The 17,373-nt window shown below is 48.8% G+C and overlaps 1 protein-coding gene across 1 annotated transcript in view; it reads left to right on the forward strand.

The window, feature by feature from the left end:
* The first annotated feature begins 697 nt into the window (after positions 1 to 697).
* PEX14 (peroxisomal biogenesis factor 14) overlaps positions 698 to 17,373 on the forward strand; it is a 145,566-nt gene continuing 128,890 nt past the window's right edge. The window contains exons 1-2 of the mRNA XM_075559731.1: positions 698 to 730; positions 850 to 897. Of these exons, the coding sequence (XP_075415846.1) occupies positions 698 to 730; positions 850 to 897 (81 nt within the window). The remainder of the gene's footprint in view (positions 731 to 849; positions 898 to 17,373) is intronic.

Below are 17,373 nucleotides of genomic sequence, written 5' to 3' on the forward strand. Positions count from 1 at the left end.
CTTGTCTGGACAGCATCCGAACATAATTGAAAATTGACTTGAACATCAGGAACCGTAAACTAATCATAAATCACGCAAACTGCTGGTTTTAGTCTTTTGGAGATGTGTAAATTTTCTCAGCATCTGTGCGTCTCTGTCTCTAGCTCTCCCTTTCTCTGACTTGTGATCCGATCAGTTCAGGACTGAAAGCCAGTGTGCGGCTGAAGGGCTGGACACCAGCTGCAAACTGGCCAGGCCATCGCAGGAAGCACCCGCCTGCCTGTGGATTGGTCTGTTTACCTGCTTGCCACTCTCTTATTTCCAAAACAGATATTAAAGGACTGGGGCTTTCTTTATTACTGAGGGGTGTCCTTGACAGGAGATAAATAACAATGGGGCTGTCAATTGCTTGTTATTTCTTGGTGGCAGTAGATGCTCAGAGAAAATCTTGAGTGTGGGCAACTGGGGCCCTCTTGTGGCCGGATCCGACGCTCCGCTTTAGCCCTGATTTTCTTCTCAGTCAACCTGAGTTGGGAGGTGGCAGCCTCTTAAAGCCTCTTCCCTGGACTTCTCCTTGTAGGGATTTTGTGAGGAGCTTATCTCCATGGGTGATCTTGGACCCTCCCAAGCCTGTTTGTGACAGTGAGAACAATCTCTTCATGTTTGTTCACTGGTGAACCCAGACCCTGGGCTGCTTCTTACAGGCAGCCACCCCAGCATGCCCTGTGGTTACGGCAAACTGGTGGTTCATGTGAGAGAGCAGTTGCCGGGGTGGTGTGCCTTGAAAACAGAGTGGCTTTGTTTTTCACATGTCCATAGGGTGGCACTGTGATCTTACTTTTATTTCTGCCTTTTTTTTTTTTTTGGCAGCCAAGCGCTACTCCAGGAAGTGAAAATGTGCTGCTTCGAGAGCCGCTGGTAAGTACCCAAGACCTGTGGTGTATCACTTTCTAATAATGAAAATGCTTTGTGCCTTTAAGGAGACCTGCTTTTGTGATTTTGCATCAGGCTGTCTCTTTCACAGTTGGTGCCAGTGAGCTTTGACTTCTGATTTCTAGTCTGAGCAAGGGTCACGGATGAATGAGCTCTCTGCTTGGTCAAGCCTGGTCTTTCCTGGAACGAAAGCGGATCAGAAATAAGTGAGATGCCTAAATCCAAACGCCAAGCTGGCATGAGGTTGCTGAGGTGGTGAACCTACCCCAGCGGCCACTTCCTTCCCTAAAAGAGCCATTGTCTTTTTCTGGGAGTGCATTTCGGTGGCCTTCAAAGAACAGTTCAAGAGCAGAGCAAGTGGTTGCCTAGTCTTCGATGACAATAGTGAGGTGTGTGATCTTCATGACCGACATACCAACCCCACCCTGAACTCACTGCCATCGAGTCCATGCTGACTCATAGGGACCCTGTTAGGACAGGCTAGAACTGCCCCGGGAGTGTCCAAGACTGCCTCCATTTGTGGGAGTAGAAAGCCCCTCTCTCTCCTGTGCAGCTGCTGTTCGTTTGCAACGGCTGACCTTGCAGTTCAATTTGTAAAGCCCAGTTGCCCTTGGTTTGAAAAAACCAGACTCATTGTCCTTGATTCCATTCTGACTCACAGCAGATTCAAGCACATGAAACTTGGGTCTGTAATCGGTGCTCAGGGGAGCAGCAGTCAAGAGATCAGATGGCACTTTGCCTTAGGAAAATCTGCTGCACCACACCTCTTGCAAGGGTTGAAAAGCAGGGCTGTTACTTTGAGGAACATGGTACACTGGACCCAAGCCGTAGTATATTTGATCACCTCATATGTATGAGAAAGTTGGACATGGACTAGGAAGACCAAAGAAGAATCGGTGTGTTTGAACTGCGTCTGGCACTGGCAAAGAGTGTTGAAAGGCCCATGGACTGCCAAAAGAACAGACAGATCTGTCCTGGAACAGGTACAGCTGGGTGCTCGGGAGAGGCAAGGATGGCGAGAATTCTTGTCACCTACTTTGGCCATGTTATCAGGAGAGACCCGTCCCCACAGAGACCCGTCCCCACGGCCATGTTATCAGGAGAAAGCCCTCATCTTGGTACAGCAGTGGGGCAGTGGGAAAGAGGAAGACCCTCCAGGGGACGGGTCAGCATAGTGGTTGGCAAGGGTGGGCCCAGCTGCGAGGGTGGCACAGGACTGTGCGGTGTTTTGTCCTTTTGTACACGGGGTTCACTATGAGTCGGAACTGACTCCGTGGCACCTGATACCACCACCACCACCACCAACCACATCAAGGTGATTCTGACGCGTGGCGGACCCCATAGCGTGTCCCAGTAGAGCTGTGCTCATAGGTTCTCAGTAGCTGATGTGTCTGTCACAAGTAGATCACCAGGCGTTTCTTCCCAGGTGCCCCTGCGTGGATTTGAACCAGCCTCCCACCTTTGAGCATTTAACTGCACCACCCAAGACCCTACCGCCATCATCATTCCGTACCAACACCATCTTCTTTTAATACCTCCAGAGGAGCCCCCCAGAGCATTTCGTTGGCAAAGTGCTTTTGCTTCGGTGGTCAGGGCCTGTCTCTGCTTGCCCGCCCCGTTTCATTCCGTTCTGCGTTTTGAAGGTCTGCCGTAGGTCCTGCGGGCCGGGTCATGAGTTCTGTACTGTACACACCAGATCCACGTCTCACTGACCAGCGCTGGCAAACTCCGGGCTCAAGCGGCCCACCCTGTGCCAGCAGCTGGTGCATGCACTGCCCCTCTCTCCACTGTCTTTCTGGCAGCACTGGGAGGTAGTGACATGCGTCCGGAGCTGGCGGGAACCAGTCTGAATTCTCGTCTGTACTGAGGGTTTTCCCAGGCAGAAGGCCAGCTTGGGTTTGGCTGAGCGAGAGAAAGGCCCAGGCGACAGAACGTGGTTACTCACGTTCACTCCTGTGCCCAGGTGTGCACTCTGCCCCATGGGCCCCAGGGACACACTGGCTGTGGCTTCTCTGCACTCCTTGGGGATGTTGCCTGGCTTCTCCCTTATAGTCACAGCTGGGGGTGTGGGGTATGCCAGTCTGTCACTTCGGGGGACTGAGCCTTTCCGGGAGGTCTGCCTAAGGCCCCAGGGCCCCTCAGGCCCACACGGTAGTTGGTTTTTCACTCAGCTCCCAATTGAACACTAGTCCTTTTAATCCTTTATTAACATTTTTATTTTAATCTTGAATTGTGGTGGGTGAGGCTGGCAGTGAGCAGGCACCAGATGAGTGTCAGGCCCTGCTTTGGAGGCACCGTTGGGTGAGCGCTTGGACCTTTCTAGGAACGTTCTGGCTAGCAGTGTGCCCAAGCCAGGGCGCCCTCACTGTTCTCTGACTGGTTGGCGCGGCGAGAGCCCTTTCCTGGCTCCTGTTTGTGTCGGAGGCTCGTTGGGCTGTTCTGGGCATTTGCTGCTCGGTGGTCGTGTGTTTATTTCCTCCTTTCCTGGGAGGCCCCGAGCAGTCTTCAAACCCTGGTAGCCTGTGTTTGTCCAGAGTTCAGGCTCGCTCTCTCCAGGCCAACTCTACAATTATCTTATATTTAATTAATATTTTTTCCCCTCTTTACGTACTTGCTGCATAATTGCTCAGAGGAAAGAAAACTCATAGCAGCAATTTATATATATATAAAAAACCCCCAATAATTAAAAAAAAAAAAAACCACCCCGAAATAAACTCCCATCTCATTTGGGCTGATCCTATGAGTTGGGTAATTAGGGCCCTATTAAAAGGTAGACCCTTTCTCCTGACCCCCCTTTTTCTGTTAATAATTTTTTTTTTTTGGTATATTAAACTCCCACAGTCTCTCAGTCATGGCCTTATTGCTTTTGGCCAGCTCTTTGCAGAAGCCTGATTAAATGAGGGCACCAGCAGAGTCATACAGTCTTGTGTGAGTGACTTCTTCCTCTTGGGAGTAGCTGGGGGAGAGTGCCAAGGGGTGGAGTCTGCCCAGGGCTGGTGAGGGTTAATGAGGCAGGGTGGGGGGACAGGACTGGCAGGCAGCAGGCTAGATGACCCGTCTCAGCCTGCGGCCTTGGGACTGTCACTTGTGAAAACACAGGAGGGAAGGAGGCCACCTGCTGAGTGGGGGCGGACCCTGGGTGTGTGTGCTGGCCCCTCCTGAGTGCTCAGCTCTGGGTGGCGTACTGAGGGACAGGCCACTGAAAGATGAGACCAAGCCTTGCTCTCAAGCCAGTTACCAGTTTTCTTTGGGGAGGAAACAATAATTTGTGTACATGAAGCAATGAGCAAAAGCGTAAGACCCGAAGTGCTTTTAGCAAACAGCAGCAGCAGGCCATGTGTAACTTGATGCCCCAAATTCTGTAGCTGGTGGGCATCCACTCGGGCTCTAGTTAGTCAGAGAAGGGCAGCACCCATCAAGGGGCTCTTTAATTTCCGCCTAATTTAGTTAGTATTTTCCACCAAGTCCCTTCACGGACACTTCCTGTTCTCTGTACTGAGAAGGCTGAGCCTGAGGTGTCAAAGCCACAGAACTGTGTCTCGTTTGCCTCCAGAAGGAGATGGGCACTTGAAATACACGTGTCCTTTATGAAAAATGCGAGTGGAGACAGACAAGCTGAGTTTGGCAGTTAGTACCTGCCAGGGGCCGTCGAGTATTGGATGTCTCTGGCTCCTGTGTGTTGTTGCTTCGCTCTGTCTATTGCTAGGGAAGGAAGGTTGGGTTTTTATCTCTGGAGCTGTTGTGTGATTTTTTCTTTCTTTTCTGGTGAGTAGTGGGGTTTGTAACCATCCCCTTGTTTTCGTTCCAGCCAGGTCATTCCTTTTCTACACATTCTACACATTCCTTTTCTTTTTAAAAAAACATTTTTAATTTAATTTTTTTTTCCACATTCCTTATCTTGTCCCTCCATTCTCCCTACCCTCTACCCCAACACCAGAAAGCCCCGAAGCTCAGCACCCTAGCTAGTTGCTCCATAATTGGTCCCGGGACTGGAGATTAGTGGACAGGCTTGTCTTGATCAGTTCACCGAACTCTGACAACGATACCCACCGCCCTTTGCTAACCTGCACGAAATGCTCACTTCTCACCTTTGTGATGTCTTCACTGAGCTTTTGCATCTTAAGGCCGCAGAACAGTCAACTGTGATGCCTGGTGCCCCCATGTGTGTCAGGAGTGGAACCGTGCTCCCAGGGGTCTCCAGGGTAGAAGCAGATGGCAGGCCTTTCTGCTGAGGCCCCTCCGGGTGGACTCCAACTGCTAAGCTCTCGGTGAAGAGCAGAGCGTTTAACCATTTGCATCACCCAGTGATTCCACCAGCTCTCTCCAGGCTTGAGAGAGCTGTATGCAAATGCTGACAGCATTGTTCACAGTGACCCACCCAGAGAGGCATATTCTTGTTGGTGGGTACACTGTTGAGTCCAGTCCCAGTCCAACTGGGAACGACCCTGTGGCACACAGTGGACCCGAGCTATAGGGTTTCCGGAATGACACTCTTCACTGGAGCAGCTTACCAGCTGTCTTCTCCTGTGGTGCTGCTGGTGGGCAGGCGCTACTGGTGGGCCCGAACTTCTGGCCTCCAGGCTAGCACTGTGGAGCTTAATCCTTTCGCCACCAGAGTTCATTGGTATATCTATGTAATGGAATAGTTGTCGGCCATATAAAAGACTAGAAAAAACACAACACTACAAACAACCTGATGGCCTTGAATTGCCTCTGGGTTGATTTGGTCAGAGGAGGACTGCGCCTCATAGGGAGAGCGTCCTTGGCTGGCTTGTCAGAAACCGATGGCCAGGCTTGTCTTCCGAGGTGCCCTGGTTGGCCTCCAGTCAACCACTTTTTGTGTAGCAGCTGAGAATGTTATCTGTGTATCCTGTCCAGGGCCTCCAGAGAGGAAGGATGTGCTGAGATAGGCTGCCACATGAATGAGCTGCGGAAACATTACACTGAGCGAAAGAAGCCAGACACAAAGCCATTATGTGATCCCACTTACAAGGAATGTCTAGAATAAACCAAATCTTAGAGACAGAAAGTAGATTAGAGGTTACCGGGGATTAAGGGGGTGGGGTGGCGTGGGTGGCTGTTGCTTAATGGGTAGAGTTTCTGTTGGAGGGATGAAAAATTTTGGAAATGAATAGTGGTGATTATTGCACAATAGCACATTAATAGATAATTAACACGACTGACGTACATTTAAAAATCGATAATTACAATGGCATATTTTATGTTACTTGTATTTTACTGCAATCCTCCTTTTTTTAATTAAAAAAAAGAAAAGAAAGCTCGTGTAGACAATTGTCTGTGGAGTAGCTTAGTTCTAGTCTTGCTTCTGTACTGAAACTGGACTTAAGTAACCGGTTGAGATCATACCTTTAGTCATGATTCTAGGCTGTTTGAAGTAAGCAGTAAGTAAGGTGTCATTTACATATCTGCTCATTAGTTTCAACTCAGTTCCTTAATAGTCTGCAATGCTAATTGCTCACCTACTTTAGACAGTGCTTATGGGTTTTGGTGAAACTAGATTTTCCGCTTTTGGCCCTTTAACACCACGTTCTTTCTAATGGGCCCATTTCTGCCAGCCTCCTTCCCCTGGTATAGCTCAGAATTCCCTGGCATATCTCGTCAATTACTCACTTGTTTTTCTTCATCCTCTCCCCTGCAGTGCGTTACCACAATCATCTTTCATAGGAGAATATGGATTTTTTTTAAATTTTAACAATTTATTAGGGGCTCATACAATTCTTATCACAGTTCATACATATACATACATCAATTGTATAAAGCACATCTGTACAGTCTTTGCCCTAATCATTTTTTTCTCCTCTTTTCTTTTTTTACATTTTATTAGGGACTCATACAACTCTTATCACCATCCATACATATACATACATCAATTGTATAAAGCACATCCATACATTCCCTGCCCCAATCATTCTCAAGGCATTTGCTCTCCACTTAAGCCCCTTGCATCAGGTCCTCTTTTTTTTCCCCCTACCTCCCCTTTCCCCCCTCCCTCATGTGCCCTTGGTAATTTATACATCGTTATTTTGTCATATCTTGCCCAATCCGGAGTCTCCCTTCCCCCCTTCTCTGCTGTCCCTCTCCCAGGGAAGAGGTCACATGTGGATCCTTGTAATCAGTTCCCCCTTTCCAACCCACTCACCCTCCACTCTCCCAGCATCGCCCCTCACACCCTTGGTCCTGAAGGTATCATCCACCCTGGATTCCCTGTATTGTAATTGGTGATAATTTCTACTTTATTACTTATTTGTGTGTGGTTTCTTTTTATTAATCATTTTATTGGGGGGGTTTCTTACAAATCTTAAAACAGTCCATCACTCAATTGCATTACGCACACTTGTACATAAGTTGCCATCAACAGTTTGAAAACATTTTGTACTTGAGCCCTTGGTGTCTTCCCCTCCTTCCCCCACCCTCCCACCCTCGTGAATCCTTGATCAATTATATATTACTTTTATTTCATGTCTTATGCTGTCCGTTGGCCTGTTTCACCCACTTACTGTTATTCATCCCCTTTGGGGGGGTGCTATGTATTCAACCTTATGATCAGGGGGCCCCCTTTTGTCTTCTCCTTTATCACCTTTAAAAAATAATTTTATTGGGGGCTCGTACAGCTCTTATCACAATCTATCCATCCATCCATCCATCCATCCATCCATCCATCCATCCATCCATCCATCCAGTGTGTCAAGCACATTAGTACATATTTTGTTATCATCATTTTTTTTCTCCTTAGGCCCTTGGTATCAGCTCATTCTCCCACCCCCACCCCATCATGAGGCCTTGATAATTAAAACATTTTTTTCATGTCTTAAACTGACTGATGTCTCCCTTCACCCACTTTTCTGTTGTCTGTCCTCTTGGGAGGGGGTTATATGTAGATCACTGTGATCAGTTCCCCCTTTCTCCCCCACCTTCCTCTTTCCCTCCTGGTATTGCTACTCTCATTATTGGTCCTGAGGGGTTTATCTGTCCTGCATTCCCTGTGTTCCCAGCTCTTGTCTGTACCGGTGTACCTGCTCTGGTCTAGCTGGATTTGTAAGGTAGAACTGGGCTCATGATAGTGGGGAGGTGGTGGTGGTGGGGAGGAAGCATTCAAGAACTAGAGGAAAGTTGTGTGTTTCCTTGGTGCTATGCTGCCCCCTGACTGGCTCGTCTCTTCCTTGTGGCCCTTCTGTAAGGGGATGTCCAGTTGTCTACAGATGGGCTTTGGGTCTCCACTCCACCCTCCCCCTCACTCACATCGACATGATTTTTTTGTATCCCCTCTCTTAGGACTAGACTGTTTAGGCTGCATTTTAAAAGGGTGCTCACCGGCGGCAGGAGCTCCACCCTCCTAAGTGCAGAACTGTCTTGCCTCCGCGAGTTTCTCGTGAGCCTTGTCCAGGGGCGGCTGCAACGAGCATTTGACCTCAGTCCTTCTGGGGAAGCACATCCTCCTCACTGTGGACAGCCAAGGTGGAATTTCTGATTGTTAAGCCAGGGCCTAGAGGCTGATCATCAAAAGCATCCTATCTTGAGGTCTTTGGGAGCCTCTCTTGGACGTTGAGTCGGTCTAGCTAGTGAAGGGCCCTCGGCATGCCGCAGTTAGTGGGAGCACACCTGCCACTCCCTGGGAGAGAAACCCTACTGGGCAGCTCTGCTCTGCAGAGAAGGTCTCCCAGAGCGGGGATCAACGATGCCAAGGAGACTTATGTGATGACGGTCACCATCCTCCATTCTGTGAGGGAGAAGTGGGGGTGCTTTGGCATACCCCCACTTGGTGGTGAGCTAGCTCACTGTGGATAGTGGTTCGCAGTTTTTTTCTGAAGGAGACTTGCCCATGTGCAGTATATTCCTTTGTGTGTAGCCATGTGTGTATGTGTGTGCATTCATTTATGCATAACCTATGAGACATGCACATAGACACACTTGAGAAAGTTCCAAACATTTTGTGGAGAAGTGAAATTGGTTTTGCTAGTCCATTCATGAAAACATTTTAAAAGCACATAATAGACTAATAGAACTATCCATTTGCACATTTTAGAATGTCGTAATTTTTCCAGGAAAATCTAATAAATGTGGCAAATCGAATTTTAAAGTACTTAATATTGTTATTTTAAAAATCGGTGGTGGTTGGTTTCTGGGGCCTGGAACTGAGTTCAGTTCAGCCTGCTGAAGCGGGCTATGGTCGGCAGCTCTCGGGAGGCTTGACTAGATGCAGGCAAATGGGGCGACAGAGAGATGATCCTAAATCAAGCCCTTTGCAGGCTTTAGCCCTTACACTGTTAGCAGTAACACATCCAAGAGCCTGGGGCCCAGCAGGCAGGTAAAGGTCGCTTGTCCAGACATACCCAGCTGCTCTGCAGGGGAAAGCCCCGGTGACCTGCTCTGTCACATGGGCTTGCTGTGAGTTGGAATAGACTCTGGCACCCGACAGCAGCGGCGACGACAACAGCACATTACTCAGGGCACCCCTCACAATGATGGGCAAGAGGCTGGGGGCAGAAATCCATGAAAACAACTGGAGGAGAAGCTCGTGGTGCACCTTTGATGACGGAGCCTTGTCGTTATGTGACAGGGATCCTGGGCTAGGGGCTTGGTCACCTTTCGGACAGAAAAAAATGTTAGCTTGCTCCTCTAGCTCTCCCTCATCCACAGTATGAAACCTTTTAGGAAAGAAAATGCTTCATGAATACTAATGCCCCTGTGTAGCTCCTTGTTGGGACCAACCAAACCAAACAACCCCCAGACTCACCGCCGTGGAGTCAATTCCGTCACCTAGCGACGGAACCAGGAACCAGGGGAAAACCAAGACTGTGTCTTTAGGGAGTGGAAAACCTCCCCTTTCTCCCAAAGAGAAGCTGGTGGTTTTGAACTGCTGACCTTGGGCTCACAGTCCAGCAGGCAAACATTAGGCCCCCAGGGTTCCTGGCCTGTGTTGGGACAGTGCCCAAGAGTCTCACCTGCCCCCCAGAGAGGAAGACCGGTTAGAGCACAACGTCGAAGTGAGTGAACTTGAGAAAAGTCTCATCTGTTTCTGGGTGGCTTCTCTATAATCTCTGGGCCACTTGCTTATTTAGAAATTACTGCCTTTTCCTACCTCATCCTTCCTATTACAGCCTGAGAAGGTTTATTGAATCTGTCCTTTAAGCCATTTCCTCTTTCAGGTAACAGAAGAAGCTGTTTTCCAGTTTTAAGGTATCCTCTTACAAATAATTATTAGATGAATCCAAACTCGGGAGTAATAATTAGAAATGGAATTTGAAATCGTCCCTCAGCTTTGTTTATGCTGTAGATTGCTGGCTCCCATGGTAGATACTTCATATTGGCTCTACTTCCTGTGATCAGTAGCCCTGAGTCCCGGGTAACCAAGCAGTGTCCATCCACTGGCCACGAGGACAGGAGGAGCTCAGCGCTTGCACGCCTGTGCTCAGAGCCACTCCAGGGGAGGGGACAGGCCGTCTGCCATTCTGCCAGCAGTGCCGTTCTTCAGAACCAGAGCTCCTCCAGGCGCGTCTTTGCTGAAGGTGGGCGTCCACGTTCTACCTGGGCGGTCCGTTGCAGCCCTGCTGTTTGATTGAGTTCATTGTTGCAGCACTTGTGGGCTTTGAGTGCCTTCCCACCCAGGGAGCTCGCCTTCGACCCTGACACCAGACAGTATTCTGTTGTGATCCATCGGGCTTCCATGGCCTGATTTTCAGCAGTCGATTGCCACGCCTTTCTTGCTCCTCTTAAATCGGAAAGCCAGGCATGTACAGCATTCATAATCCCACGAGTGAGGACCCTGATGGTATTTGAAATACTGGCAGTGTCGCTTGCTTCCAGCATCGTGACAACATGAATGTCGCCACAGGATCAGACACTGACAGACAGTGGTGGTATTTGGTCAGAGAGTTTACAATTGATTATCATCTCATTAGAAAGAACGTTCATTTCAGCATGTCCTCTGCAGGAATTGTGACTTAAGGGCCGGCTATCTAAAGGCTGGGGTTCCTTATGGTAAGCTCAGTTTGAGAGCTATTGAATGTCACCCTGTACTGAGGACAACCATCCAGTTTAAACTATTTTAATCCAGTGCCAAGCTGTGCCTCCTGGTTTGGGTTAGAAAGCTACGTTCTTGTGGAAAATCCTCCTCCTCTGCTATGGGAAGCTGCTGGAAGATATCGTGGGGCTGTGGAGAAGGATGCATTCACCGCCCGTCTGTCTTCCCTCCCAGCTCTCCTTTCCCTTTATAGTTTGTAGTTATCACCAAGATTTATGCTTGTTGCTCCACAAATCTTCCCTCTGCCATTATGAGTTTGTCGGAACAGCCTAGCGATGGGGATGGCACTGAGTGATTCTCGAGGTAAATCTCTCCAGGGGCACTCCCTGACAGTCCAAGTCAAAGAGGCGCTAACGCACAGCCCCAGTGGAGGGGCCTGGATAAATTTCCCTGTCCAAGAGTAGGTGATGAGCGGCCACCTCGATGGCCTCGCGCCTTTGCAGCCACCCTGGTGACCCAGCTCTCCTGTTTGGGTCACTCGGTGCCCTTTGCTTGTGGTGTCTGCCAAGAGGCCTTCTGCCCTGTGGCTTGTTATCTGTGGGCAGGCTGGCAAGAAGAGGGTCTTTCGGGGCAGGACCGCTTCTTCTCAGCTTTACGGGGAGGAACTGGTGACAAGATGAAGCCCACAAGCTTTTTCCCTTGGTCCACTGACAATGAAGAATGCCGCTTCTGGAGCATTCTTTCCGCATTATTCCCTCTGCTGTGTTCTTTCGTAAGGAGCCCTGGTGGCCCCGTGGATAAGTGCTGACCTGCGAGCCACTAGGCGATGGTTCCCCTCCACCAGCCACCCCTTGGGGGAAAGTTGGGGCTGGCTGGTCTCACACGGATGTATAGCCTCCGAAGCCCACATCAGGTTGCTCAGAGTTGGAATCTACTGTGCTGTCAGTGGGTTTGGTTTGAGTTGGGTTTGTCGTGTGTGTACTTTTTTGTGGGTTGTTTCAAATCTCTTGTGAAATAAAGTGAGGTGTATATCAATAAATGCATATCTAGTTTTTAAGTGTCAAGGGCATGCCCTAGAGACTCCCCTTGCTGGAAGCTACGGTCCCTGGTTCCTGGTGCTTTAAGCAGGCAGTCCCTCAGCCAGCCAGAGGCTCCCACTGCGCATTAGGCACCCTGGCCTCAGTCAGTGAGTCAGCCACTCAGCTCTTTCCTAAGGCAACACAGGCCGGGTGAATTTGCGATTGGAATTAGGCAAATTTATTAAGTAGGATGCAAGCATGTGACACAGAACTGTGAAGAAAGGCCTCTTCCCTAAATAGAAATAAGAAAAGAAGGTTCTGGGCAAACTGAGGGTGAATCGCTGGAAAGACGACAGCTTTCAAATTGGGTGAGAGTCCGAGCCAGTTAAGGTGGGGTGGGGTGGTGGGATAGTTTGGGAAGGGGAGGGTGGGGAATCGTAACCATATTCTAGAAGGATTCTGTACTGAGATTGCTTTATGAATGCGTTTTAAGTATTCTGCTTTAGAAATCATGGTGGTGGGTGGATTGTGTACGAGAGAGATGTCTGGTACCTTCTGTCTGTGGGTCTCCACTCGAAGACAAAGTCTTGTCACTACATGACTGTAGGCCGGTAAGTTTTACGTGGATATAAGTGTCTGAGATATGTGGGATGTCCTTTTACTGATGATTTTGGTTAGGTGACCAAGAAGTAGGCTGGTATACTGGCCGGGCTCAGTGCTGATTGCTTGGTTTTAGTCACCTTGGTTAATTCCAACAGACCTGCAAGGATCCCAGGCCTTTTGCCTTCCCTCCAGCGCTGCCAAGTTCTCCAGCGACTAGTTAGTGCCCAAATGCATAGTGTTCCTTTCTCCCTTGTTTTCAGACGGAACGTGCTCCCGTAGGTGAGTGAGACCTGCTGCGTTCACAGACACTGGCTCTGGAGCACACTGAAATGCTGCTGCCTGGTCGTTCTAGAAGGTTCCCTCCAGAGCTGCTGCCGCCTGAGTGTGTGCTCCGGGGCTGGAGCCTTTTGTACGCATCTTAGCTGTGGCAAAGGCCCCTATTAAGGTCTCTCAGGTAACCGTGTGCCGCCTCGTGCTCGGAGGAGGCGCCTGCACCCATGTACCTCGCTAATGGCAGGGGGTGGGTTAGGTGAGCTAATAGGGTCTTCACGTTAGCTAGATGCTGTGTCCCTGGGAGCTTCTAGAGGGCAGCAGCTGCTTGTTTTTCTGTCTCCTGCTGGGAGGAAAGGCGCAGCAGTTTAGCCGGTTGCTTTGGATTCTTGTGGTGCGGTGCAGGTCTGTCTGGAGGGAATCACCAGACTCCTCGCAAGTGAAGAAAACACAGAACCCAGGATCCTTCCTTTCCACTTTGTCTGGTCCCTCGGGTGGATTCTTTATCTGCATCCTCACCAGCAGCCACACATCTTCATTGTCAGAGTGGAGACCGCCACGTTCGCTTGTTGTGAAGATAAGAGATCTGAGATGTCTTTGGTAGAATCACACTCTCCCGGTCAAGCCTTGTTTGTTGGTGTTGGGCGACCCGAAGAACAGCAGGCGAAGGCCGCCGCATCGTGCTGACCACAGTGGCTGCTCCGTCCCACGGAGGCCTTTCCTCGCGCTTCCTCATTTTTACTTACCTCTATGTGACCAAGCATCACGATGTTTTCAAATCATTTCATTGGGGGCTCGTACAACTCTTATCACAACCCATCCATCCATCCATCCATCCATTGTGTCAAGCACATTTTACATTTGTTGCCTTCATCATTCTCAAAACATTTGTTTTCTACTTGAGCCCTTGGGATCAGCTCCTCATTTCCCCCCCTCCCTCCCGCTCCCCATTCCTTCATGAACCCTTGATAATTTATAAATGATTATTATTTTGTCATATCTTACGCCATCCGACATCTCCCTTCACCCACTTCTCTGCTGTCCGCCCCCCAGGGAGGAGGTTATATGAAGATGCCTGTATTCAGTTCCCCCTTTCTCTCTCCCCTCCCCTCCTTCCACCCTCCCGCAGTCCTTCCTGATAACATGTCCACACTACATGAAATAATAATGTCTGTCATTCTTGCTTCCAAGTTGTATTCTGCCTGGACTTCCAGGACAGATTTGTTTTTTCCTGGCCGTCCATGTACATGTACTATTCTTCACCAACACCACAATTGAAGTGGATCGATTCTTCTGCGGGCTTCCCTCGTGCACATATGAAAACCCAACTCACTGCCAACAAGTCATTTCGGACTCATAGGACGTGATTGAAAATACCATGACTTGGGTCAGACATACCTTCGCCTTCAACGTGATACCTCATCTCTGCTTTTTAACATTTAAAAGAGGTCTTTTGCAGTGGATTTGCTGTGTTTAATTTCTTGACTGCTCCTTCTGTGAGAGTTTGATCCATGTAAAATAAAATCCTTGACAACTTCAATCATTTCTCTGTTGACCATGATGTCGGGTATTGATCTGGTTGTGAAGATTTTGGTTTTCTTTACATTGAAGTGTAATCTATCCCGAAGGCTGCAGTCTTGTAGCTTCATCAGGAAGAACTTCAAGTCATTTTCCCTCTCAGCAAGCAAGTTTGCACCATCTGCACCTTGCAGGTTCTATGTGAGCCTCTCTCCAATCCTGATACCATGTTCTTAATGTAGTTCAGCTTTTTGGATTATTTGCTCAGCATACAGATTGAGTATGTGTGGGTGAGAGGATACAACCCTGACACACACCCTTCCTCATTTTAAGCCTTTCAGTATCCTCGTGTTCCGTTCTGATTGGTTTATGCAGTTTCACATGAGCACAGTGAGGTGTTCTGGTATTCTTGTTTTTCACGATGCTATCTGTAATTTGCTATGATGCACACAGACGAATGCTTTTGTGTCGTCAGTAAAATACAGGTAAACATCTTTGTAGTGTTCTCTGCTTTCAGCCAAGATGCATTGAACATCAGCAGTGATGGCCCTCGTTCCACATCCTCTTCTGAATCTGACTTGAATTTCTGGCACTTCTTGTCAATGTACCGCTTCAACCAAGTTTCAATTAACTTCAGCAAAACTTTATTTGCATGTGATTAGTGATATTGCGTGCTAGTTTTCTGCATTGTGTAGGATCCTTTCTTTGGAGTGAGCACACATACGGGTCTCTTTTAGTCAGTTGGCCAGCCAGCTGCTTCCAGACGTCTTGGCATCAAGGAGTGAAGGCTGCCAGTGCTGCAGCCTCGGGTCGAAACACCCATCCCAGTCGCCAGCCGCTGGGCGTTGATAATTGACTGTGTTCAGACATGTTGAAACCTTCCCCTTTGGGCGCTGCGTCTTCATTCCATGACACTGCTGATGACTCGTTCTTAACTGTGGCATCTCGACACTGCCAGCCCCCAGCAGCCCTTTACAGAGTGTTTTCTGGCCGGAAGTCTGAAGCCCTCCTCTCAGCAGCAAGGGAGCTAAGGAGGAACCTTTTAGGGGGTTGGTGCTCAAGACGCTTTCCCCTAACCCTAACCTAGACCCTGATGCCTGGGCCTGCTTTCCAGTGTTCCGCAAGGCAGTGGTGCAAAGAAGGGCTGGCTTGGCAGTACGGGCTGGTTGTAGGACACGCACACGCGCGTGCACGTTTGAGCTGGGGCGTTTCAACCAGGTGAAGCTTATTTAGGGTTAGCTAGGAATTCTCCCTCCCAACTCCATTTTGGGAGGAGCAGGTGACCCAGTGACTGGAGGCTGGGGGACAGAGACGTGCCCTGGCTTTCCCCTGAGGTACACAGAGGGCAGGGAACATAGGACTTCCCAGTGCAGCTCAAGAGTGGCTTTCCTGAAGACAAAGGTGAGGTCGGTAACTCACCTTTCCTGTTCTCTGTCATCTCCCTGGGAAATGGCACTTCCTAGGATCTCTTAAGGAACAGAGGCAATAACCAGAAGGAGTGGCAAATCATTAGTGAAGCAGCTTATAGCTTGTGCTTGTCAACTGATTATCGTCGTCATGATTGTTATTTCTGTTGGATTTTTGAAGAATTCAGCCTGGTCTCCCGGGCCCCATTTATAAGACATTTCATCTCTCCCTTTGTAATGTCTAGAAATAACCCTTTCCTGCGAAATCCAGATCTGTAGCTCCGCCCCTCCTCCCCGCCCCTAGCTCCCTCCCTCCCATTACCTCCCAGGGCTCCATCAGGTGGGGGTATCCCCTGCTGACCCAGCCTGCAGAGCTAATGCCGGCTCCTTGTGAGCTGCGGTGTTTGCTTTTGCAGTTCCTGGATTTGGTTTAATGTACAATTGATTTTTTTAATGTATTTAATCATTTTTTTCTTACCTCATAAGGATTAACCTGCACAAACCTCATTTTACCCTAAGTGTGGCTTTGGGAGGAAGGGAGAAGAAAATTGAGTTTCTCCAGCTTATTTTATTCTTTCACTTTTTATTTTCCGAATGACTTTTCCTGCTGGAGCAGCTCAGTGAAACACAATGTATTTCAGCGGCCATTACTTACTCGTTACTAACTGGTCTCTCCTGCTTCCCTTTGTCTGTGAATTAAATACAGGGGGTCTAAGGATAATTGGTAGCTCTATCACAGACTTGCCAATTATAGATCAACAGGGATGGGCTGCCTGTTGTATGGTTTGTGGTTGGCACTGGCTTGCCCACCCAGCAAACCAGGACCATCATTCTGTTCCTGCCACTGAACTGATGGTGACTGGTAGATTCTGCCCTCATTTTGTACTGGGGCTTCCCTAATTGTACTATGCAGGCTCCCTAGAAGGCAGATTTCAACCTTTAAAAGATTTTTTATGACTCATTTTTTTGGGGACTCGTACAACTCATCACAATCCATACAGACATCCATTGTGTCAAGCACATTTGTACATTTGTTGCCATCATCATTCTCAAAACATTTGCTTTCTACTTGAGCCCTTGGTATCAGCTTCTCATTTTTCCCCTCCCTCCCCACCCCCCTTCCTCACAAACCTTTGAAAATTTATAAATTATCTTGTCATATCTTACACTGTCCAACGTCTCCCTTCACCCACTTTTCTGTTGTCCGTCCCTCAGGGAGGGGGTATATGTAGATCTTTGTCATCGGTTCCCCCTTTCTACCCCACCTTTTCTATCCACCCTCTAGGTATCACAACTCTCACTACTAGTGCTGAAGGGATCATTTGTCCCGGATTCCCTGTGTTTCCAGTTCCTGTCTGTACCAGTGCACATCCTCTGGTCTAGCCGGATTTGTAAGGGAGAATTGGGATCATGATAGTGAGGGAAGGAAGCATAAAGAACTAGAGGAAAGTTGTGTGTTTCATCAGTGCTATACTGTACCCTGACTGGCTCGTCTCTTCCCCGTGACCCTTCTATTACCTATAGGTGGGCTTTGGGTCTCCACTCCACACTTCCCCTCATTCACAGTGATAATGATTTTTTTGTTCATTAATGCCTGAGACCTGATCCCATCTACACCTCGTGATTATACAGGCTGGTATGCTTCTTCCATGTGGGCTTTGTT

Source organism: Tenrec ecaudatus, chromosome 1, assembly GCF_050624435.1.
Source record: "Tenrec ecaudatus isolate mTenEca1 chromosome 1, mTenEca1.hap1, whole genome shotgun sequence".
In the NCBI taxonomy this organism is placed as follows: Eukaryota; Metazoa; Chordata; class Mammalia; order Afrosoricida; family Tenrecidae; genus Tenrec; species Tenrec ecaudatus.